This window comes from Macrobrachium nipponense, chromosome 7, assembly GCF_015104395.2.
Source record: "Macrobrachium nipponense isolate FS-2020 chromosome 7, ASM1510439v2, whole genome shotgun sequence".
Classification (NCBI taxonomy): domain Eukaryota; kingdom Metazoa; phylum Arthropoda; class Malacostraca; order Decapoda; family Palaemonidae; genus Macrobrachium; species Macrobrachium nipponense.
The window spans coordinates 111941576-111965252 of record NC_061109.1 but is presented as its reverse complement, the minus strand read 5'-3'; the positions used below and the strand labels follow the sequence as shown (position 1 = coordinate 111965252).

Here is a 23677-nt window from a genome sequence, read left to right as displayed (position 1 = left end):
TTGTAATTAAATATTCCCACATCTTAATGGTTGATCATGAAGAATTCTGACAAGAATATAAAAATTTCATTGCCTCCTGGTGGGAAACATTTGATTATAGACAGTCCATCTGGGTCAGCCATGTGTTATTCTTTTGTATATTTTGAATGCTGACTGCACCTAACAGTGGTAAGATGTGAGGTAACTTTAACATTAGGCAAAAATATCTTTATTAAAATTTTCCTTTTTGCAGATTGTTGCATATTGAAAATAATTGAATTAATTTTTCAGCTTGGAACACTAGGAGCTGGTAACCATTATGCAGAAATTCAAGTTGTAGATGAAATTTTTGACAAATGGGCTGCTAGCAAGATGGGAATAGAACAGAAAGGTCAAATTTGTGTGATGATTCACTCAGGTTCCCGAGGTTTTGGTCATCAAGTTGCCACAGGTATGTATTTCATATTTTTCCTAGTACATTTCTTTTTACTAGCTTGTAAAGTGGGAAACTCTGAGAAGTATCAGAAATCTTTTTGTTCAAACAGTACAATTTAGAGAAGACGAAGTGTATCCTTCAAGGATTCTCATGATGGTATGGCTGGGCATGATTCCATGTACTAAAGATTTTCTGGAGATTCTATCTTTAGTGAAATGCTTACTGCAATGCAAGTGGTGCATGATTGTAGTGGTCATATTTATATGATAAAAATGCATTCAATGTACATAATTGAGTACTACAAGTCAAAACGAGTGTTATCAAAATTATTAGTTTAAACACAACTGTACTACTATTTGGCTTTTGCAAATGGATATTGTATTTACAACATTCTAACCAGGGCCCACATTCACACACACATGTTATATCTTGTGTTTGGTGCTATCCTCTTAAAATTAGGAAAAACATCTTGAAAGGTTGCATGATATGTGAGTATAAAAGGGAGCCAATGGATAATGTTAAGGAAAGGGACAGATCATGAATGTGGTAGAATATTTATGATTCCATGGAGACTGGATGAGGAGGCTGTGATTGATAGGGCTGTTGGGAAAAAATGAACAGATTTGAACAAAGTGGGAATAAATTTCTGAATCACTGGCAGTAAGAATATTTCACCAGTAAACAGAGAAAAACTTGATATTCATGTGTGCAACCTGTTCTCTCAGCAGTAGAGACAAGGGCACAGAGGGCTTAAAAGCTGAGATTTATGGCTGGAGTGAATTGAAGGGATTGCATGACAAGTAGTAGTAGAAGTGTGGTGTAATGAAGCTGAAATGTTTATTGAAATGAATTGGTCACTGGATAAGGAGAGAAGGGCAATTGGAAGAAGTGTAATTGAGGACTCGAACCTTATGAGAACTTAGGGAAGAGTGAAGAAATTTAATGAAAAGAAATAATTTGAATATGCCTTAATGCACTGAGATTAAGCAAGAAAGTGAGTTCATGGCTATGCTCAAGATGAGATTGAATTTTTTGGAAGATTGTCAAGAACCAGTGTGTCATTAGTGCAGCATTTTGTAAATGTTTACCTGTAACTAGGTGTTGTTTGTGGTAGTGGTTAGGTTGAAAGTCCCAGCCCTGTGAGAGTTAGAAATGTTATCTCGGTGGTCTTTCAAAGTATTCATTAAGAATAATAGACAGAAAACTTGATGTAACAAACTACTAGTCACAATACCAGTCTTCATATTGTTACTGTTAATTGTTCCTATTTTTGCTTTTTTATTTGGGTATTTTATTCTTGAAGACCGATGTTCACCAAGCTATTGACATTTTTTTGTCCTTTTATGTATAAAAATTTCCTTATTTTAAATAACCTCTACAATATTGAAAGGCAGCACTCCATGACTCAATATTTTATAGACACACTTGCCATTTTGTGTGACTAATTTGTAACTTGTTCAGGGTTTATGTGGAACCCTATGTCATTTAGGACTTTAGGTTGAAGTTGTGTGATATTCCCTCCTCATCCCCGTGGCCTGCACTTTATGGGAGCTAATGCCGCGGCAACGACAACAACATCAGTGTTTCCAGCAATGCAGAACGTTGGAGGTAGTTTTGCAGCACATGCAGGGCTGCCAGCAGCAGCCGCTTAGTCTCTCCCTACAAGAGTGGTGACGTCACAACCTGCGTCACACACTGACATGGCAGACGCAGTAACGTCACAGCCTACTGCTTCTCTATCTACTTCGTTGCCTCCCGAGCCAAATACGCTTTCTGACTCTTTGGTACACACAGTCATGAAGAAATTCCAAGCTCTAGAGGAGAAGATAGTTAAGAAAGACAAAAAGAAAAGATGTGAATCGTCGTCTTCTTTGTCTTCTTCCTGTAGTTCGGCATCATCGCAAAGTTCGATGACGTCACTGCGTGTACCAGTCAAGCGTTGGAGGATACGGGACTTCATACGATCCTTGGGCCAAGAGGAGAAGAGTGAATTCTTCTTCATCTTCGAGCCAGGACTGTCACATCCCTGTCAGCAACAAAGTAAAGAAGACAGTGGCTGGTAAATTTAACGCTAACGGACGAAGTCGTTTACAGGCATCCGAACAAGCGAAAGCATCAACTGTCGCTGGGATAGCGGCCGCCGTGGAAATGCCAGCAGAGACATCAAAGAGTATAAGAGATACTACCCTGCTGTTGATAAAATCAATGATGAGTGGGAAGAGTTCAACAAGGAATAAAGAACAGATACCAGTTTTGCCTGTAAGACCTTTTAAGATAAGGAGAAAGGATGAGAGAGCTCCCATTAAAAGGTTGAATAATAAAGAGTTGGTAACCTCTTCTGATACGCTGGTGGAAGGCGCTGTTCTACTTGATGAGAGATCAAGGCTGAATTCCCCGACGGTCGTTGGAGACGACATTAATAGAGATAGAGAGGAAATTAGCTTGGTTTCGAGAGAGCCTTCATCTTGGAGATATAGGCGGGGTTCTCGCTCTAGATCTGCCAGCAGAGAAGGAGTTAGGCTGTCTCGTTCCACTGACTATTCGAGGTCGAGCCGTCAGCGGCCATCAGATATCAAAGATGTCGCCGTCGTAGGGTCAGACGGCCATGACGCAACCAGACGATTGTCAGCGGATAGGAGTGAGCTAGCTTCTTCTGTGGCTGAAAAGAGTACAGTAAAACCGGATGAAGGAGAAAACCAGGAGTTGCTGGCTTCATATGCGGAGGTGATTGATTTGATTCATCAATTTAATAACCTTTCAGGGAGCACGGAGACACCTGCCAGTATGCTTCCTCCGGGGATCGACCTGGTGTTTAGATTGAAAAAGGATACGAAGGTGTCGTATGAATTACCTTGCTCAAGTCATGCGGAGTCCGTACTGGAAGGGATAATTCCTTAAGATCGAATAGATCGTTGAAGTTTGTTTCCCCCCCAATGATGAAACATAGGGAATATTATACAACACCAATGGTTCCTTTGCTATCTAGACAAATTAACCCAGATGTGGTAAGGTTAAGACCTGGATTAACCTTGGATCAAGTTAAGGTGGAATGCCCGTCGATGACTTGTCAGAAGGCTGCTACTTTGGAAGCAACAGGTTCTTCTGTCTTTCAGACTGCTTCTTGGTTAGACCTTTGGTCAACAGCAGTGGCAAAAATTGCATCCTCAGAAGTAACGAGAAAAGTAGTGGATGAGTCAATGTTTATCAGATTTCTACAATCAGGTTCTAAAGTAATTGCTTACTTGACAAATTTAAGTGCCAATGTTTGGGCAAAATATCCTGTTGATGAGGAGAGATGCAGCTTTGGCTAGATTAAGCCGCACTGTTGATTTGGATTCCCTACTAGCAATGCGGAATGGGAATATCCTATAGTCTCAATTGCTGTTGCCAGAGGGCATACTGGAAGAAGCTATAGATAGAAGAAGATGGACACTAATGACAGATTAGTACAGCAGGCAGTTAGGAAAACATCTGGAAGTCAAGCTAATCCTATTGAGGTAAGGCATCAGCAAATACCTCGTAAGAAATCAGTGAGACATAACATCTCTAATAGAGCAACAAGACCTTCTTTCCCAAAGAAGTTAGATCATCGGCCCTTTCACAATAGACCCAACAGAGGAAGGGGTATTAGGGGAAGGAGGAGAGGTTCAAGACGATAAGATGGGCGCCTCTCATCACTCAGTCACACCAGTGGGGGTTGCCTGGCAAATCACTAGAAGGTGTGGCAGGAATTTGGAGCAGAGCAGTGGATGGTGGATGTTCTCAGAGTCAGTTATTTGATTCCTTTCGAAGTAACCCCTTCCTTGACAGAACAACCATTACCGCACCTTGCTTACGCTCAGGAACCTCAGAAGGCTTTTTTATTCTGCAAGAGGAAGTGAAGAAGATGATGGAAAAAGGGTCTGTGGAACAAGTATCGATTCTGTCAAAGGGGTTTTACAGCCGCATTTTCCTCGTCCCCAAAGCCAACGGGGATTGGAGGACAGTAATAGATCTGTAAACATTGAATCTGTTTATAAGAGAAAACCAGATTCAGGATGGAGACCCCGAAGATGGTTCTACAAGCAGTCAGGGTCAAGGACTTTATGCTGACAATAGACTTGAAGGACGCATACTTTCAGATCCCAGTCCATCAGTCCTTCAGGAAATTTCTCCGCTTCAGTCTTGCAGAGAAAGTTTTCCAATTCAGAGACCTGTGCTTCTGGTTGACAACATCTCCATAAGTTTTTAGAAGAGTATTCACTCTCGTGTTGACATGGGTGCATGCTCAGGGGATCAGGCTAATAAGATACCTAGATGACTGGCTGGTGATAGCAATGTCCAGAGAAAAATTACTTCGGGACAGGGTGACCCTTCTGCAGTTTTGTCACAGCCTAGGCATTGTGATAAATCAGGAGAAGTCGAAGTTGGATCCAAGTCAACGGCTGGTGTATCTGGGTATGATTATAGACACAGTAAAAGCCAAAGTGTTCCCAGCAGACCAGAGGGTAGAGAAATTCAAACAAGTGGTGAATGCCTTTCGGGAAAAACAAACAGCCAGCAAGACAGTGGCAAGTAGTATTGGGAATTCTAACTTCCTTGGAAAAGCTAGTACCACAAGGGAGGCTACACCTTCGATCCCTGCAATGGAGATAAAGGAGTTTTGGTCACCAACGGTAGATCACCCAAATTCCCTTGTCAACAGAGGTGAAGAAAGGCCTACTGTGGTGGGTGCAGGACAACAGTCTGACAGTGGGAGTTTCCCCTTCAGCAACCCTCTCTGGACCTCTTGCTGTTCTCAGATGCGTCACTCGAAGGTTGGGGAGCCCACACGGAGGAGCTGATGATTTCAGGGAAATGGAGTTGCAAGGACAGAGAACTCCATATAAACGAGTTGGTGTTAAAAGCAGCGTTCCTGGCACTTCAGGAATTCCAGGAGAGGGTGAAGGGGCAATCAGTGGTATTGATGTCAGACAACACCACAGTAGTAGCTTACGTAAGCAAGCAAGGAGGCCTCGTATCTTGGCAGTTGCACATGATGACGGTTCAACTTCATCAGTGGGCTGTAGAGAACTTAGTAGACATCAGAGCCAGATATATTCCGGGAAAAAGAATCATAGTGGCCGACAAGTTGAGCTGGAGGGATCAGATCCTGGGAACGGAGTGCTTTTGCATCAACAGGTAGTGGACAGAATGCTTATATTGTGGGAAAGGCCGATCATAGACCTATTCTCAACCAGGTAAAACAAAAAGTTGGAAGTGTATTGTTCAGTAGTCCCAAACGTAGAGGCATTAGCAGAAGATGCGCTACAACACCCATAGGACAATCTGGACATTTATGCATTTCCTCTATTTTGTCTAATCTGTCAGGTTTTGAACAAGGTAATGCGGTCTCAGAACCTTAAAATGACTCTGGTAGTGCCTTTATGGCCGAAGGCAGAATGGTTCCGGATCTGTTGATACTCCTAATAGAAGTACCAAGAGAGTTACCTCCGTGAAACAACCTACTATGTCAGCCGCACATAGAGAGGTACCACCAGTTGGTGAAGTCCTATCACTTTACGGTTGGAGACTGTGAAGTATCTCCTGTGAGCGAGAGGCTTTTCTCAGAAAGCAGCAACACAGATGGCAGGAAATATCAGAAGGTCATCTGCAGCGGTCTACAAGGATACTGTGATTGGTGCTGTAGAGGGAACTTGTCTCCACTCAGAACCACTATTCAACAGTTAGCAGATTTTCTGATATATCTCAAGACAGAAAGGCATATGTCTGTATCTGCTGTAAAGGGGTACAGGGCTGCTCTAGCCTCGGTCCTACGCATGGAAGGTGTGGACATTTCGTCTTCATGGGAGTTGGCTATGTTAATGAAGATTTTTGAGCTGTCCTGTTCTCTGAAGGAACTAAAAGCCCCAGACTGGGATTTGACCATGGTCCTGAGTAGTCTCACAAAACCCCCTATGAGCCATTAAGACAGTCCACAGATAGGAGCCTGACCCTGAAGACAGTCTTCTTATTGGCCCTAGCCTCAACCAAAAGGGTGGGGGAACTGCATGGTCTGTCATATGTGGTAAAGCATTCGAGAGGTTGGAAGTCAATGGTATTCGAGTTTGTCCCAGAATTCGTAGCCAAAACTCGAAACCTATCAGTAGTGGATGGCAGATTCGACTCCTTTTCCATACCTTCTCTGGCAGAATTTGTAGACAATGACAAGGAAGAAATGCTTCTGTGTCCCGTCAGAGTACTAAGAATGTACTTAAGAAGGATGAGGCATCTCAGGCCGGGGTGCCGTAGGCTGTTTGTAAGTTCAGGACGGAACAAAAAGGAAGTGTCCAGGAACCCAATATCGTTTTGGCTGAGAGAAACGATCAGGAATGCATACATGACAGAAGACAGAGGGTCAAATAGCCGAGAGAGGGCTAGAGCTCATGACATCAGGGGCTTGAGCGCTTCTTTGGCATTCAAGATGAATATGTGTGTGGAGAGAATTTTGAAAGTAGGTATTTGGCAACGCCAAAGAACTTTCACTTCTTTTCGTTTAAAAGATGTTGCCCATAGATCCTTGGACATTTTTTCCTTGGGTTCACTGGTGGCAGCCCAGCAATTGGTGTAGCTCATCCAGTACCCCTGTTGGGTCAGGTTGTGTCTAGTCTAAGATGAAGGTATGAAAGTATAATGAATGAGATGACTGGTCTTTCTTCTTTACTACTTTCTTTCTACTCCTTTACCTACGGGCAGTATGAAGGAGAGTACCATCATGAGCTGGAATGGACTAGATGCAGGTGAGGTGGTCAGCCATACTGTAAAGATAATCTAGAGTTTAGTATACTTTTCAGTAGCAACACACTCCTCTTGGTAGTAGGGAGAGAGAGGGGTAATGATAGATCCAGATACAAGGGACACAAGTGGTTTATGAGAATGGAGAGTTTTCCATCTTCCGTAATGTAATAAACCTTGGCATCGTAGGAACACCTAGAGAGGGAAACCAATAGATTCTCATATATCTTAGAATACTCCTACTATTCAAAAATGGATAAAGGTGGCAAACTCCCAGTCAGTTATAGAGACTTACCTCCCACCAATAACTAAGTCTATCCTAATGTTAAGACCGAAGGTTTGTTTCGTATATGAACAAATGACAAATTTTTAACCAATTTGTATTTCTCATAACTAACAAACCTGAGGTCTTAACAGTTTAAGGCCCACCTCTAACCACCCCTTTAGCAATCTAAACTGGGTTGGAAGAGAATTGTCAGGTCATGGGATGCCAAGGGCATTCTGGGTACTACGTACCCCGTGACCTGGTATAGATACTAATAGTCCCTTGATCTCACAAGTTTATTTTAAATTATACCAGTTTCCAGCTTGGCGCTATTATTAAGACCTCAGGTTTGTTAGTTATGAAAAATACAAATTGGTTAAAAATTTGTCATTTTAAGCCTTTGAAAGAAGATTTTATAGAAAGGCTTTGGCTTTTTTGTTTTTAAATAATGTGCTTGACTATTTGATTGTTTTTAAATAATGTGCTTGACTATATGATGTTTTAAGTGAAGTTAGTTATGATAATGGCCTCTTATTTTCCACACAGATGCTCTTGTTGCTATGGAGAAAGCAATGAAAAGGGATGGAATTGACACCAATGATCGCCAGTTGGCATGTGCCAGAATAAAGTCACAAGAGGGTCAAGATTATTTAAAATCAATGGCTGCAGCTGCAAATTTTGCCTGGGTTAATCGTTCATCTATGACCTTCTTGAGTCGCCAAGTAAGTGTGGGAGGTACATTTTGTTTACTTTAAAACATTTGACTGCTTACAAGTATCTGTAGTACAGTAATACGTACTTTCAAGTTGTGTAAATTCACAATAGTGCAAACTTTTCATTGGAACCAAACTAATTATCATACGTGAGTATTTCACAGACACGGAAACGCAACATTTTCGAATCTTGGAGAAACCCTGGAAGGTGTTTGTTCAAATTTTTTAAAGAATTTATCAGTTTTCAAGCTTTTATGTGCAAATCAAATAACATTAAATAATAGAAATAATAATTTCTCCCTTTCGTAGTTAGCGGTGGTGTAGATAGCATAGATAATTTTTAATTGATCTATTTTTACCTTCACCTTCTAGAACTGTGAATGCCTGGTCTAAAACAGACATAACTAAGAGTTGTATTAGTCCAAATAAAAAGTACTGTATGTTCATGAAAAGGAATTTCAGAAACAAAGAGAAAGAGAGAATAAAGAATTTCTTAAAAGTGGGTGAGAAGACTTCTAAAAATAGATCGGTTGGAGAACTATGTTGTATGTAATCTTCACACACTCCTATATTTTTACCAATCATTTATTTCTTTTTTTATGGGTAAGGTATTAAGCTAACTTTTAAATGAAATTACTGTAACTTTGATTTCATTTAAAAGTTAGCTTAATATTTAGGGAGCATGATTAGGGTTATATTTAGTGTTCAAACTAGAAATGAGCATTTATTAGCATTTTTAGACTGTGCAAACTGCGCAAAAATTCCCCTACCACTAGGGGGTCTGGAACCTAACCTCGCGTAAGTTCGGGTTATTACCGTATACAGTATTGATAATTTTATATAATAACTTACCAAGTAATAACATAGCTAAGAGTTGCTATTATTGACAGATAAAATTCGAAATTCGTGGTAGCAATTCTTTTATTTTGGTTGTAGGTAACCAGTCCTGCCTACATTTGGGAAGAAGAGGAACAACTTGTTTCTGCCGGCTTGCAATGAGGTTGATAGTCAGCAGCTGGTTTGAAATTTGGATTCTTTGCTTTTTTCTTGGAGAAATTGGTGAAGTACTCTTTTTGTTAGCCATTCAGCATTTATTTAGTTAAGGATTGCGATAATCCTTGGAATTTATTCAGATTGAATTGACTTTACTCATTTTGACTTTGCTTTTAACTGACGATGTCTGGCACTAGTGCATGTAGCACTCCTTTGCTGCAAGACAAGGTTAACATCTGCAAAATACAACTCAAATACAATTTGTATTAATTGTATAGGACAAAATTGCGCATTAGACAAGTCTTTTGTTGAATGTAAGGGGTTGGATAGCAAGCAGTGGAAAACGTTAAATTCTTATCTCAGTTAGCAATGGATATGCAGAGGAAGGATAGTATTAAGCAAGACAGAATGAGGAATCAGATAGGTCTTCGATTAAAGCACTGATTCTTTCGGTTCTGTTCATACCCGTGATATAGACTGAGAAGCGTCCCAAGGAAAAACCCGTGGCTAACTGATCCCACGACTGAGCGATAACCCACTGTATGCTAAGTTAAGTGCAGTGGACCCCCCCGTATTCGCATTCTCCGGATTTGCGGATTTCTATCTGGGCCATGTCTACCCATTATTTGTGGGGGATTCGCCTATTTGCAGGATTTTTCTGGTGAAAATAATCACTAATTAGTGTATTTTGATGTTATTTTCATGACTTAAGTACATTTTTGTGGAACAAAAATGATTTACTAATTTTCAAATACTAATATTGATTAATACTGTATTAGTAAGTTCAATAAGATTAAATGATATCACATAATAATAAAAATAGCAATTCTCTCTCTCCTCTCTCTCTCTCTCTCTCTTCTACAGAGATGTATGTTTTTTTTTTTTGTATGATAAATAAATGATTTACTATTTTCAAATATTAATATTAATGTATACAGCAATAATATCAATTCATTAAAGAAAATACTAATGTGAATTAGTAAGGTTTTAGTTTGTAAATTTGAAAATTTATGTAAGAATGAAGGAAATCCCAGTCTTCTCTCTCTAACTCCAGGTACTAAATCTTTCAATTATCAAAGTAATGGGACTGAAGGGGGAGGAGCTGTTGTGTTGTTGCCACCACGTGCTCATGCAATTTCTCTCTCTCTCTCTCTCTCTCTCTCTCTCTCTCTCTCTCTCTCTCTCTCTCTCTCTCTCTCTCTCTCCCCTCATTTACTGAGACTCACGAATTTTTATAGTACATGTACTATGTTTTTAATACTGTCAAATAATAATAATAATAATATTGGAAGGAGACCCTCTTTCAAACAAGTCTTATTGAAAAATATTGCTGCATCAGCTGCATTCAACTTGTAAATAGTCTTCTCTATTTTTCTAATAATAGCTTTCTCTCTGTTACTACAACTGGCGAGTATTGCGCCGATATTACTCATCAGGAGGAGTCAATTTAGGGGATATTGCTTAAAATTTATTTATTTCACAGTAAAAGAACAAATAGATTAAAACATAAGTACATCTAGTGGCCAACGTTTCTCTCGGTATCATCCGAGCATGATCACGGCAGTGGATCGAGCAGACTGTAGATGCTGTCGGAATCTACTCAATATATAATAGCATGTCAGCAGGGGATCAACCACTCGCTGGGTTTTCATTGGCTGGTGGTGCAGTGTGTTCCTGCTATTGGCTGGAGGAAGTTTTCTTCAAGACACTTCTCGTCGTTGAAGGTCGCGCTGTTGCAGCCTAGCAGACCGTCGAGGCTGGGGCATGACTTCCCTGGGTGGTGCGTCAATACGGCTCGCATTGTCATTAGCTGCTGGGCTGCTTGTCTCATCTGGTATTCCTTGATTGGGGGTGTCGCTCGGTCTGGTATTAATTATACTATTATTTATATTCATGGGTCTTCTTAAGTTGGTGGGGAGGAAAAGCACTTCCTGTGTCATATTTAACGAGGGCTTCTCTTGTTGTATGAGGAGTGCCTTGAGCAGTCGTAGGCCTCGCTGATCAGGAGCCCTCCCTATTATCGTAGTATTCTTGATAATACCGTCGCGGGAGATAGCGAAATTCACTCGTCCAATGAGGAACTACCCTCTGTATGCATCCCTCATGTGTACGGATAGATAGAATGAACTGATTTGTTTCCATATGAAACTTTGTCTTCTGCTCAAAGACATTTTGGGCACTTGCATCTAATACTGGTCTCCATCCACCTGTTGACTTCGGAACCACGAACAGTCGATTGTAAAACTCCTTGGAGCTCTCCTCTGTGACCACCTCTATTGCTGTCTTCTCGAGGAAGAAATGTACATCCTCTGCAAGAGCTGATAACCTCTTAAGGCCTACTGAGTAGGCTGTCAAGACAATGGGCTTCCTGAATAAGGGAGGTTTTTTAGAAATGGGGTTGAATACCTGAATCTCAGTACTTCTATTACAAATGGTTCTGGCCCTCTCTTGCTCCATTCTTCCCAAAATTACTGGAGCCTGGCACCTACTGGGGCACGGAGGGAGCTGATTTCACTTCTTGGAGGGAGGTCTATTCGTTGTCTTCTTGATTGCTTGAGAGCTGAAACGGACATTGGCTCTCGTTCTGGGATTTGCTCTTTGCTCACCACCACGAAAGGGAAAGGGCTGCAACGGAGATGACGTCTTAGTACTGGAGGAAGGGGCAGCTTCCTCTGGGCGTCTCGTGGATTGTGCCAATCTGTAGACCTGTTGAGATGTCGCTGACAACCGAAGGAGGGATTAGGAAGTCTTTTACTAAGGGAAAGAATTGGAATACAGACTTCTAAGTCGTAGTTACTCCCTAGTGGTTTAGGGACACCAAAGTTCCCTCCTTTTTAAAATCCCATAGTATAAATGGAAGCTAATTCTTTTGATGCATCCCTTACCTCTTTGTACGAACAGAAGAGAACATCTAGAAGGTCTGAACCTATGTTGGGTGGAAAATCGGGATATTCCAGAATTTTCGTAGCCAGTGTGTCTACTGACCAGTCTAAAAAGCTAACAACTTCCAATATATCTTGAAGGTGTTCTTCAAAAAGTGGTCCACATAGTCTGCTGAAGAGAATGTCACCTTAGCAGCAGAGAATTCCGACCTTCGGTGCGAATCGATGATACCAGGGAGGTGCCCTTGACAGGAGGCAGAAATTCTCAAGGAAGTGAGCTTCTCCGGTCACATAGTACACTTACCTCCTACTAAGCAGGTGAAAAGGTCGATAGCTAAAGCTATCAACTTCCCTAAGAGCCTTCTTTGCTAACGTTGATAAAATCACTTTAGGTAATCTGACTGATTCAGATTGAACACTCAACTGAAGTGTCGAAGCTGGAGAAACAGGAGCCCCTGGAAAGATAAAGTCAGGGTAGCTACGAAGCAAAAACTTCTGATGGCAACACTGGAGACAGGGATACATCGTTAGAGGGTTTTGGAACAGATGGGTTCTTCAAAAAACCCAAAATATCATCCAACTTATGGATAGGGTTACAAATCTGCGCTGCTACCGATGGTACTTGCTGAGCTGCTGAATTCACTATATTTTCTTCTTGATCTGGCACTGAACTAGCAGAAGCAGCAAAATACTAGTCATGATCCTAATGATAATTGTGTACTGGCTGGCACTTGGGAACATAGAAACTTTTATGCCAAGTTGAGAAAGCAAGCTGTATCATTATTATTATTACAATTTACTATTGCAGTGGAACCTTGACATACGAAAATCCCTACTTACGAAAAATCCTAGTTACAAAAGCAAAGACGAAGATTTTTTTGCTTCTGTATACGAAAATAATTCAGGTTGCGAAAGGGTAAAGTCTGAGATTCGCCCAGATCGCCGAGAACAATTTTAAAACTCGCGCGCTGCCAACTGAGTAGACTCGCCACCATCCTCCCGCTCTCCCATTGGTTCCTGATGCTAGTCACTGCCATAAGATCCTGCTCTCCTTTTGGTCAGCATCTGGCCCATCATCCCTCTACGTAAAGGTGTCCTTTGACCACTTCGTCGCATCAGCGTTATCGTACGCATGCGGAATTAGTTCGTTCACATAGATTTTGTTTGTTAACGTAAATTCGTGTTAGTGATTTCACTTTCTTCATAGTAAGTTACTTTATCGTGTTGTGTGTGAACTTACTTAACTTAATTAGCCATGGGTCCCAAGAATGTTGCTGAAGTTCACGGAAAGAAGAGGATGCTTTCCATGGAGACAAAGATGGAGATAATTAAAAAGTATGATGTTGGCATGCGGTTGAGTGTGATCGCTAAGGAAGACGGCTGAAATCTGTCGACGATAGGCACCATCCTTAAGCAGAAGGAGGCCATCAAAGCAGCTACACCTTCCAAGGGCGTGACTATTTTGTCCAACAGGAGGAGCTACGTGCATTATGAGATGGGGAGGCTGCTTCTTGTATGGATTAAAGATAAAGAAATCGCTTGTGGTACGATAATCGAGACAGCAATCTGCCACAAGGCCAGCACTATTTTTGGTGATCTGATTGCCCAGGCCGAAGACGACGGAGGAGAAGGGCCATCGACGGCAACCCCAGACTTCAAGGCTTCTCGGGGGTGGTTTGATAAATTCCGCATCCATTCGGTGATGCGGCATGGGGAGGCTGCCAGCTCAGACACAAAAGCGGCCGAAGCCTTTATTAAGACGTTCAACGAGATGACGATCAACGAAGGCTACAGTTCTCAGCAAGTCTTCAACTGTGACGAGACTGGCCTTTTTTGGAAAAAAATGCCTCGTCGGACGTACATCACAGAGGAAGAGATGAAGCTGCTACCTGGGCATAAGCCTGTGAAAGACAGGCTTATGCTAGCACTTTGTTCCAACACCAGTGAGGATTGTAAGGTGAAGCCCCTACTTGTCTATCATTCGGAGACTCCTCGAGCCTTCAAGGCCCACAAAGTGCTAAAGGAGAAGCTTCTGGTGATATGGAGGGCTAATGCAAAAGCCTGGGTAACGAGACTTTTGTTCACCGAGTGGGTAAATCTGTGATTCGGCCCGACAGTGAAGAAATTCTTGGAAGAGAAGCGCCTCCCTCTGAAATGTTGCTGTTGTTAGACAATGCCCCTGCTCACCCTTCTGGCCTCGAGGAAGATATCCTAGCGGAGTATTCTTTCATCAAGGTTCTTTATCTTCCGCCTAATACCACCCTTCTCCTCCAGCCCACGGACCAGCAAGTAAAATCGAACTTCATGAAGCTCTATACAAAACATATTTTCAAGAGATGTTTCGACATCACCAATACCATAAACCTCACCTTGCGTGAATTTTGGAAGGAGCATTTTGATATCGTGATATTTTTACGTATGAGGCGGCTTTAAGGGCCCAAATACGTAAAGGAAAATATTTGAGGGAAAATGATATTGTTATGATACAATAAAGTTTTATACATACTTACCTGGCAGATATATACATAGCTATTGACTCCGTCGCGCCGACAGAATTTCGAAATTTCGCGCACACGCTACAGGTAGGTCAGGTGATCCACCGCGCCGCCGCTGGGTGGCGGGAATAGGAACCCATTCCCGTTTTCCATCAGATTTTTTCTACACCATCTGTCTCCTGAGGGGAGGCTGGGTGGGTAATTTAATTGTATATATCTGCCAGGTAAGTATGTATAAAACTTTATTGTATCATAACAAATATCATTTTTATACATTCAACTTAACCTGTCAGATATATACATAGCTGATTCACACCATTGGAGGAGGGTAAAGACAGCTAATAACTGATTTAACAGGAAAAACACAACAAAATCGTTTGTAGGTATTAATAACATAGAACCTTGGTTCCTACCTGTTTAGACGATGAAGACTTCATGGTTAATGCCCAGGAGTCTGCTTAGTCTCAAGAGCCTCATCGAGATATTGATCTATTGTTGCTAAGAGTTCTTGTAGGTCTGCCAAAGGGGTCTTATCCACTTACTTGGCCGATCCTATAAGGGCTATGTCAAGGGTTTCAATCCACTTATATGACAAGAACCTTTTTTCTTTTTTCTAAGGAGCACAATCCCGATCCTGATCACCTAACCTAACCAAATGTTGTATCTAAGATTGCAAGAAGTCATCCCCGGACTCCTTGCAAACAACCAAAAAACTCAATCACAATATTATTTACACCTAATTCTTTATGAAAAATAAATAAAAATAAAAACTAAACAATATAATTTCAATTTGTACTACCTCGCTTGTAAGACCTATGCAATATTCTCATACTGTCAAAAGCACCAAAAGCCGCCTGTGCTAGCCCAAGCACTCTTTTTGTCAGCAGAAAATCCTGATACTGAGAGGTCATGTACGAATTTAGACAATGTCTTTTAATCCTACTCCGTTTTAAAAGGCACATTTCTAGTTCCTCACTAGCAAGGGCTATGGCCGCCTGTGCGACAACAAGCACTTTTACCAATAGTAACACAAAAACTGCCTCAAATAGTGGAGATCTCCGTAATCAAAGACACGTTTTTAATCCAAGCCTATCCTGTAAGATAAACTCAAAGTTCCTTACCTAAACAAGGCCATGGCCGCCATTGGTACAACCAACTAGCCATTAGGTAAGAAAGTTAGAGCCATCCCACCAGTATGGTATGGAAGTATTAGACTTTTCATAAAAGTTTAAGGATCGGTATGTGTCCTCAGTCCAGCACTGTATCCGCAGACACAAAAGGACCTAGAGAGAAGCATTGTCGTAGGTAATTTTAAAACATCTCTAAGATAGTGGGATGCAAATACCGAGTTGCATCTCCAATAGGTCGCATTAATAATGTCCTTCATGGACATATTCTTTTGGAATGATTAATGATGTTGCCACTGCTCTTACCTCATGAGCTTTAACTCGTAATAATTTAAAGGAATCTTCTGCACAATCACTATGAGCTTCCATAATCACACTTCTAATAAAATACGCTAGCGCATTCTTGGACATTGGTCTTTTCGTGTCCCGAACTGCGCACCATAGACTTTGTTTACATGCCTTCAACTCTTCTTTCTTTTTTAAGATAGAACCTAAGAGCTCTAACGGGCATAAAGTTCTTTCAATTTCGTTCTCCCATTAAGTTTGAAAGACTTTCACTCAAAAAACAAAACTCCTGGCCATGGTTTCGAAGGGTTCTCATTTTTTTGCCAAAAACAGAGTTTGAAAAGAACAGATGGCTGCGTCTTTCTTAAAACCCACCCGAGAATCTAGGGCATGGATTTCACTTATTCTCTTAGCTGTCGCTAAGGCTATGAGAAAAACACACTTTCTCGTCCAATCCCTGAACGAGGCACGGTCGGGAGGTTTCAAATTTTTCCGATGTAAGGAATTTGAGCACAACATCCAGTTTCCAACTTGGGCGGAGTAGAGGATATAGATTTTGACGTCTCGAACGATCTTATGAGATCGTGCAAATCTCTATCCTCTGCCAAGTTTAAGCCTCTATTTCTAAATACCGCTGAGAGCATACTTCGGTATCCCTTTATTGTAGCTACGGACAGATTGGATTCCTCTCTCAGGAATAACAGAAAATCTGCTATATTGGTCACAGAGGTATCGGAGGAGGACAGCTTATTCTTCCTACACCATCTTCTAAACACATCCCACTTCGATTGATAGACCCGGATAGTTGACGATCTCCGGGCTCTAGCAATTGCTTTCGAAGCCTTGCTTGAAAAGCCTCTCGCTCTGACCAATCTTTCGATAGTCGAAAGGCAGTCAGAGCGAGAGCGGGGTAGGTTTTGATGGAACCTCTTGAAGTGGGGTTGTCTGAGAAGATCTATCCTGTTTGGAAGAGATCTTGGGTAGTCTACTGTCCATTCCTGACCTCTGTGAACCAATCTTGGGATGGCCAAAACAGGGCGATGAGAGTTAATCTCGTCCCTGTTGATGCTACGAACTTCTTCATCACTACTCCTAGCAACTTGAATGGAGGGAAAGCGTAAGCGTCGAGTCCCGACCACTCCAGTAGCATGGCATCCACCTTCTATCGCTCTCGGGTCTTCTACTAAGGAGCAGAAGTTCTCTATCCTCTTTGACAGGAACGTCGCAAACAAATCTATCTTGCGGCCTTCCCCACAGGTTCCACAGACTTTGGCAGACTTGCTCGTGCAGAGTCCACTCCGTGGGGAGAACTTGTTTCGTCCTGCTGAGCCTGTCTGCTCTGATATTTCTTTTCTTTCCCCACAAATCTGGTCAGGAGGGTAAATATCTCCTCCTCCGTCCATGACAACAGATCCAGTTCGTTATCTCGAATAGGGAAAACGAGTGCGTCCCCCCGTTTTTTTATATAAGCCAACGCCGTGGTGTTGTCTGCGTTGACTTGAATCACTTGATTCTTACTTCTGACTCGAAGAATTTTAATGCCAGAAAACACTGCATATAGTTCTTTGGCATTTATATGCAATCTCTTTGTTCTTTCTTCCATTTGCCAGAGACTTCTCTTTCCCCTAGAGTCGCTCCCCATCCCGTTTCTGAAGCGTCTGAGAACAAGATTTGGTTTGGGTTCTGAAACCTTCTAGGACACTCCCTTGTTCTCTTTGAGTGGGAGCAGCCACCACTTTAGGTGTTTCTTCACCTCTAATGTTACCGGAAAAGTGTCCGACAGATGGCCCTTCTTCCAAGTCCAAGATCTCTTTAGGAAGAATTGTAGAGGCCTTAGATGAAGTCTTCCTAGGGATACAAATTGTTCCAGGGAAGAAAGATGTCCCTAGAAGGCTCAGCCACTCCCTGGCTGAACTCCTGTCTTTCTTTAGGAAGGATGTAATTTCTGAATCCCCCGAAGAATCCTTTCTTGGGACGGAACAACCCGAAAATCCGAGAATTCATCTGAATCCCCAAATAGACTAAGTCCTGACTGGGGGTCATCTGCGATTTCTCGAGATTCACGAGAAGTTCCTAATTCCTTTGTCAATTCTAATGTTTTTCTTGAGATCCTCCAAACATTGTTCCTGGGATTTTGCTCTTATCAGCCAATCGTCTGGCTACGTTCCGCATCAGGTACGTAAATACCTGTGGAGCCATGGAGAGGCCGAAGCACAAGGCCCTGAACTGGTAGACTTTCCCTTGAATCACAAACCTGAGATACTTCTTTGATGACGGGTGAATAGGAACGTGGAAATATGCCTCCTGCAGGTCTAGAGAGACCATCCAGTCTCCTCTTCGCAGGGCTGAAAGTACGAGGCAGAAGTCTCCATCGAGAACTTTTTCTTTTCCACATATTTGTTCAGAATGCTCACGTCCAAGACTGGCCTCCATCCCCACCCGGATGCCTTTGGAACTAAAAACAGGCGGTTGTAAAACCCCGGAGAGGAAGGATCCTGAACCTCTTCTATTGCCTCTTTGTCCTTCATTCCTATCACCATCTGAAGAAGTGTCTCCCTCAGAACAGGGTCCTTGTACTTCGCCGACAGTTCCTTGGGGAATTCGACAAAGGTGGTCTGTCCTGAAAAGGTATAATGTAACCTTTCCCCAAGACTGCTAGCGTCCAAGGATCGGCTTTCCTTATCTTCCATGCCCCCTACGAAGTTTAGGAGCCTGGCCCCTACAGATGTTTGGAGGACCTCGCTGCTACTTTGATTTCTTGAAAGATCTAAAGGAGGACCTTCCTCGCTTTTCTGCTGTCTTCCTTTTCATTGGAGGACGAGAGGTGGGAACCTCTCCGAAAGGGCACTACCGGAGTACGAGTAGTCTTCTTCGCTACTGGTACTGTTGGTCTTGATTTCTTGGAGGATTGTACTAATAAGTCTTGGGTTGCCTTTTCAGCAAGAGACTTGGAAATCTCCTTACCAAGTGCGAAGGGAAAAGGTGATCCGAGAGAGGAGTCGTATAACAGGGCTGACCTTTGTGAAGGAGAAACCGCTTTGGGTTAAAAGAAATGAACCAAATAATGATCTCTTTTTCCTTCACTACTCCTGCTCCAAATAGAGATGGACAATTCTCCCGATCCATCCTGAACCGCCTTATCCATACAGGATAAAATGCAATGTAAAACTTCAGGTTCTAAAACATCTGGTTCATTTGCCTTCTTGGCCAGCACTCCAAGGGACCAATCCAAGAAGTTAAAAACTTCTAGTACATGGAAAAGTCCCTTGAGGTGTTGATCCAATTCTGACATACTCCCAATATGCTTTACTGTATTCAAAGCATGTCTTCTCGATGCTTCAACCAAGCTGAAAATCCGCCTCCGCGGAAGATGGAAGCATAAGCCCCATCGCTTCCTCTGTCCTGTACCATATTCCCCTCCTACCTCCGAGCTTACATGGAGGAGTGCAAAAAACTGTCTTCTGAGCTTCCTTCTTCACCTTCATCCAATTATTTAAAGATTGAATAGCCTTCTTCATTGATATGGCTGGTTTCATTTTTAAATACGAAGACGATTTAGGAACCTTCGTACTGGAGAACAGAGATCTCGGGGAAGGAGGAGCTGCAGGGCTTAGAGAGTCTCCAAATTCTTGTAGGAGAAGAGAGGCTAACACTTTGTAGTTAGATACCCCCTTGCTTACCTTCTATGGCAGCCATTTTACGCTCCATTTTCATAAGCGCAGCTTTAAGGCTTGCTATCTCCGAAGCAGAGTCCGTAGGATCTGCATTCGGAGAAGGACCTGAAATATTACAAGGAGCGTTCATAATGTTAGAGGAGGGTACAATATTACTCACCAAACCACTTGAAGATTGAGAGCTAGGCTTTGTTTTGGAAGATGACTTCCTTAACCGGTCTTTCTCTAATTTCCTTAAATAAGAAGTTAGAGACTTCCACCCTTCAGCACTCAAACTCTCACATTCATGACAAGTGTTATCCATCGAGCATTCATACTTCCTGCATCTTTTACATACAGTGTGAGGATCAACCGAAGCTTTCGGCATCTCACTCCTTGCACCCTTCATTCACACACATTCTCACCACACTTCCAGAAATCAGAACATCATGATGAAAATTCCAAGCCAAAATCCAAATAACGATCCACAAAAGCGATGCCAGTACAACGATCCAAATACGTCACCAAAGGGTCCAAAACGATGATCGATTGTATCCAAAAACGAAATCCAGCCGGAGATACCAACAACGATGTTGCCAGTATGGCCGACAGAAAAAATCTGATGGAACGGGAATGGTTCCTATTCCCGCCACCCAGCGGCGGCGCGGTGGATCACCTGACCTACCTGTAGCGTGTGCGCGAATTAGAAAATTCTGTCGGCGCGACGGAGTCAATAGCTATGTATATATCTGCCAGGTAAGTTGAATGTATAAAAATGCAGAATAAATTACTTGAAACTTACCTTAAAAGGATTTATTGTGTTAATTTACTTTAGAGGAGGTAGCCATTGAAACCAGCTGATTAATTTATGGTATACATTTATTTACACAAGGCCGTTGAATGGCCTGGAGAAAGAGTAAATGCAGCTTGTCCACACGGGGATCACTCTTATCTCTCCCAAGGGGAGAGCTGGCTAAAATAAGATTAACGTAAATGCTGGCTTTTCAAAGTTATTCATATTATCTTGCATTAAGGCAGCACTTGCGAAGAGACTTGAACACGTGACTCAGCCAATCTGGAAAAATGCCCAGATTAGACACAAATGAATTAAAGATTTCTTGCACAAGTTACAGTTACTCACTTTGTCTATCGTACTGGGGAGTCTTAACACACTGGGGAGGAACTCTTAATGTTAAATGAAATATTCAATGACTTCATTTGTCTGGGATGATCACAAAAGGGAGACATGCGGCCACGAGGCAGTGAAAGAAACAAAGAATGTTCATTTGAGAATTAGGGGTTTGAGTTTTGAAAATGTTGAGTAGTTACGTGACTCAGAGGGAAAGAACTGGCAATATGGCTGTATCACAAGACGTACCTGGATGCCGTAAGTAAGTGGACTTAAGCTTTGTCTAAGGTCTGGGCGCGCCAGTAGCGCAGTGGTAGGCCTAATGGAAGGCTGGGACATCCGTCCGAGGTCATGGCTTGGAGAGGACTGAGCCCAAATGCAGGTGTGATTCATGGGGGATGGGTTCAGCTTATCCCCCCCAAGAGCAGGGCATCCTGGAAACAGAACATATGGCCAGCGAAGGGTTCACAGGAAAAAGGAGCTACACACTTCCCTTTGGGATACGTCCCTAAGGAGTAAGAATTTTACTCCCCCGCTCTAACAGGAAATTCCTATCTCTGGCTTGCGTTTTCCCCTTTGAAGTCAGCTAATTAGGGGAAATGGCTGCTTTTCTAGAATTAAAATAAAGTAAATAAATGTTGGGAAGACGAGGCGATCTATATTTGTAACAATAGGCATCTGACTCATCGATCAAGCTTGGCAGGAGGTTTCGAGGCGAACCTTGAATTCTTTGTGGAGGAAACTCTGGGCTGATGCCATATCCACCCGAGACTTCGAGGGATTCAACGTGGGCGAAGCTGATGCAGATTCAGAAACAGTTGATGATCCTGAAACTGTTTTGCAACCAGATCTTGACGAGATCGTTGCACTCGAGGACGACATCAATAACCTTCTTGAGGAGCACTAAGAGGAGCTTACGACGGATGACCTGGAGTTGGAGGCCATGCTACATAACGTCGTTCAAGAAGAGTTCTCTAGCAGCGGTGAGGAGGAGGAGGACCCTATGACAACGGCAGAAATTAAGGATGCTCTAGCTGCTTTTCATAAAGTGCAATCATTTGTAGAAAAGACACCCTGAAAAGGCTTACACAGGTCGTATGCTTGAGCAGTTCGATGACGTTTGCCTGAGTTGTTTCAGGAACATTTTGAAAAGCAGGCAGAAGCAATCTTCCTTGGATAGTTATTTTTAAAAGGGGGGCCTTTAGTAGTAAGCAAACAGGAAGATCCAAGTGATACGAAAAAACAGAAGTTGAAAGTGTGAAGAAATTGAAATTTTGTAAAAAATGTAAAGTATAAAAAAAAGTGAAAAAATCAGAAAAAGGCAAAACAAAAAAAAGAAAAATTTAATTTTTAAGTTTTTGTAAAGTTTAAGCATTAATGTTTTCTGCCATTTGTTAAGTGTTATGTAAAAGTTTAGTGTTAATGTGTGCTTCTTTTTAATGTGTCTCGTACAAGTTAAGTGTCTGTTTTTCTGCCATTTGTCCTCCTCCTCTTGTCGCCACTTTCGGAGATCGTCTCACTTGAAAGGTAAGGTTCCACATTTTACTACATAATGTACGTACAGTATTTCTTGTACCCTGTACACTAATACGTGTTCCCCCGTATTCGCGGGGGATAGTGTACCAGACACCCCCGTGAATAGTTAAAACCCGCGAATAGTTAGAACCACATTAAAAAGCTTATAACTGCCTATCTTGAAAGTTCAGATACCAAATGTATACCTTTAATAACATCCTACTTCAAATATCTTTAAAATTACTAACCTCTTACTGTATTAATCTTTGATTATTTATTATTAATATCATTTCAAAGTCATCTTAAACATTTTACCATTAAAAATATATACCTACAGCCAATAACAGAGAGAGAGAGAGAGAGAGAGAGAGAGAGAGAGAGAGAGAGAGAGAGAGAGAGAGAGAGAGAGAGAGAGAGAGAGAGGAATGGCAATCATATATCTGACCATCAAGAGTGAAATTATGAATTATTTCTGAGACAGAGAGAATAATAATGAGAGACAGAGAGACAGAGAGAGACAGAGAGAGAGAGAATAACTCCTAAACTCCGACTCCTTCCCCTCCGCCAAAACGTATATCAAACTGTCATATACTCCCCCGCCCACCTTCCTCCACGGATAAAAAGACTGGGAATCGCTATTTATAATTAATCTATAATATTTGAAAATTAATTATAAGGTAAATCATTTATTTATAGTACTACAAAACAAATAAACATATGTAAGTAAGAGAGAGAGAGAGAGAGAGAGAGAGAGAGAGAGAGAGAGAGAGAGAGAGAGAGAGAGAGAGAGAGAGAGAGAGAGAGAGAGAGAGATGGTATTGTTACTGTTTAATCTCATTAAACTTAATATTATTTGTAAACTAGTGCCCTATATTATTAATCTCATTAAACTTAATATTATTTGTAAACTAGTGCCGTATATTATTATAGAAAAATACCGCGAATGCGCGAATTTTCCGCGAATAATGCAGTGAAACGTTCCCGAGAGAAATCCGCGAATGTGTGAGTCCGCGAATCTGGAGAGCGCGAATACGGGGGGTCCACTGTAATATTAGAAAATTAGTAAATCATTTATCACACAAAAAGCATACATCCCTGTAAGGGAGAGAGAGAGAATTATTAGTTATTATGTGATATCATTTAATCTTATTAAACTTACTAATACAGTATTGATCAATTACAATTATTAAACTTACTAATACAGTATTGATCAATATTAATCATTTAAAATTAGTAAATCGTTTTTGTATCATAAAAATGTATTTAGGCATGAAAATAACATCAAAATACACTAATTAGTGATTATTTATCATCGGAAAATCCCGCGAATAGGCGAATTCACCGCAAATAATGGTTAGATATGGTCCAGATAAAAATCCGCGAATCTTAGTCCGCGAATCGGAGAACGAAATACAGGCGGCCCACCCCCAATGTACACTTATACAGGTACAG

The 23677-nt window shown here is 41.7% G+C and overlaps 1 protein-coding gene across 1 annotated transcript in view; it reads right to left on the bottom strand.

Moving 5' to 3' along the window:
- Nucleotides 1-23677, bottom strand: part of LOC135217673 (RNA-splicing ligase RtcB homolog) — a 117379-nt gene that overhangs the window by 81734 nt on the left and 11968 nt on the right. The window contains exons 5-7 of the mRNA XM_064253642.1: nt 15349-15511; nt 12326-12476; nt 12025-12190 (exon numbers count right to left, since the gene is read on the bottom strand). Of these exons, the coding sequence (XP_064109712.1) occupies nt 12025-12190; nt 12326-12476; nt 15349-15511 (480 nt within the window). The remainder of the gene's footprint in view (nt 1-12024; nt 12191-12325; nt 12477-15348; nt 15512-23677) is intronic.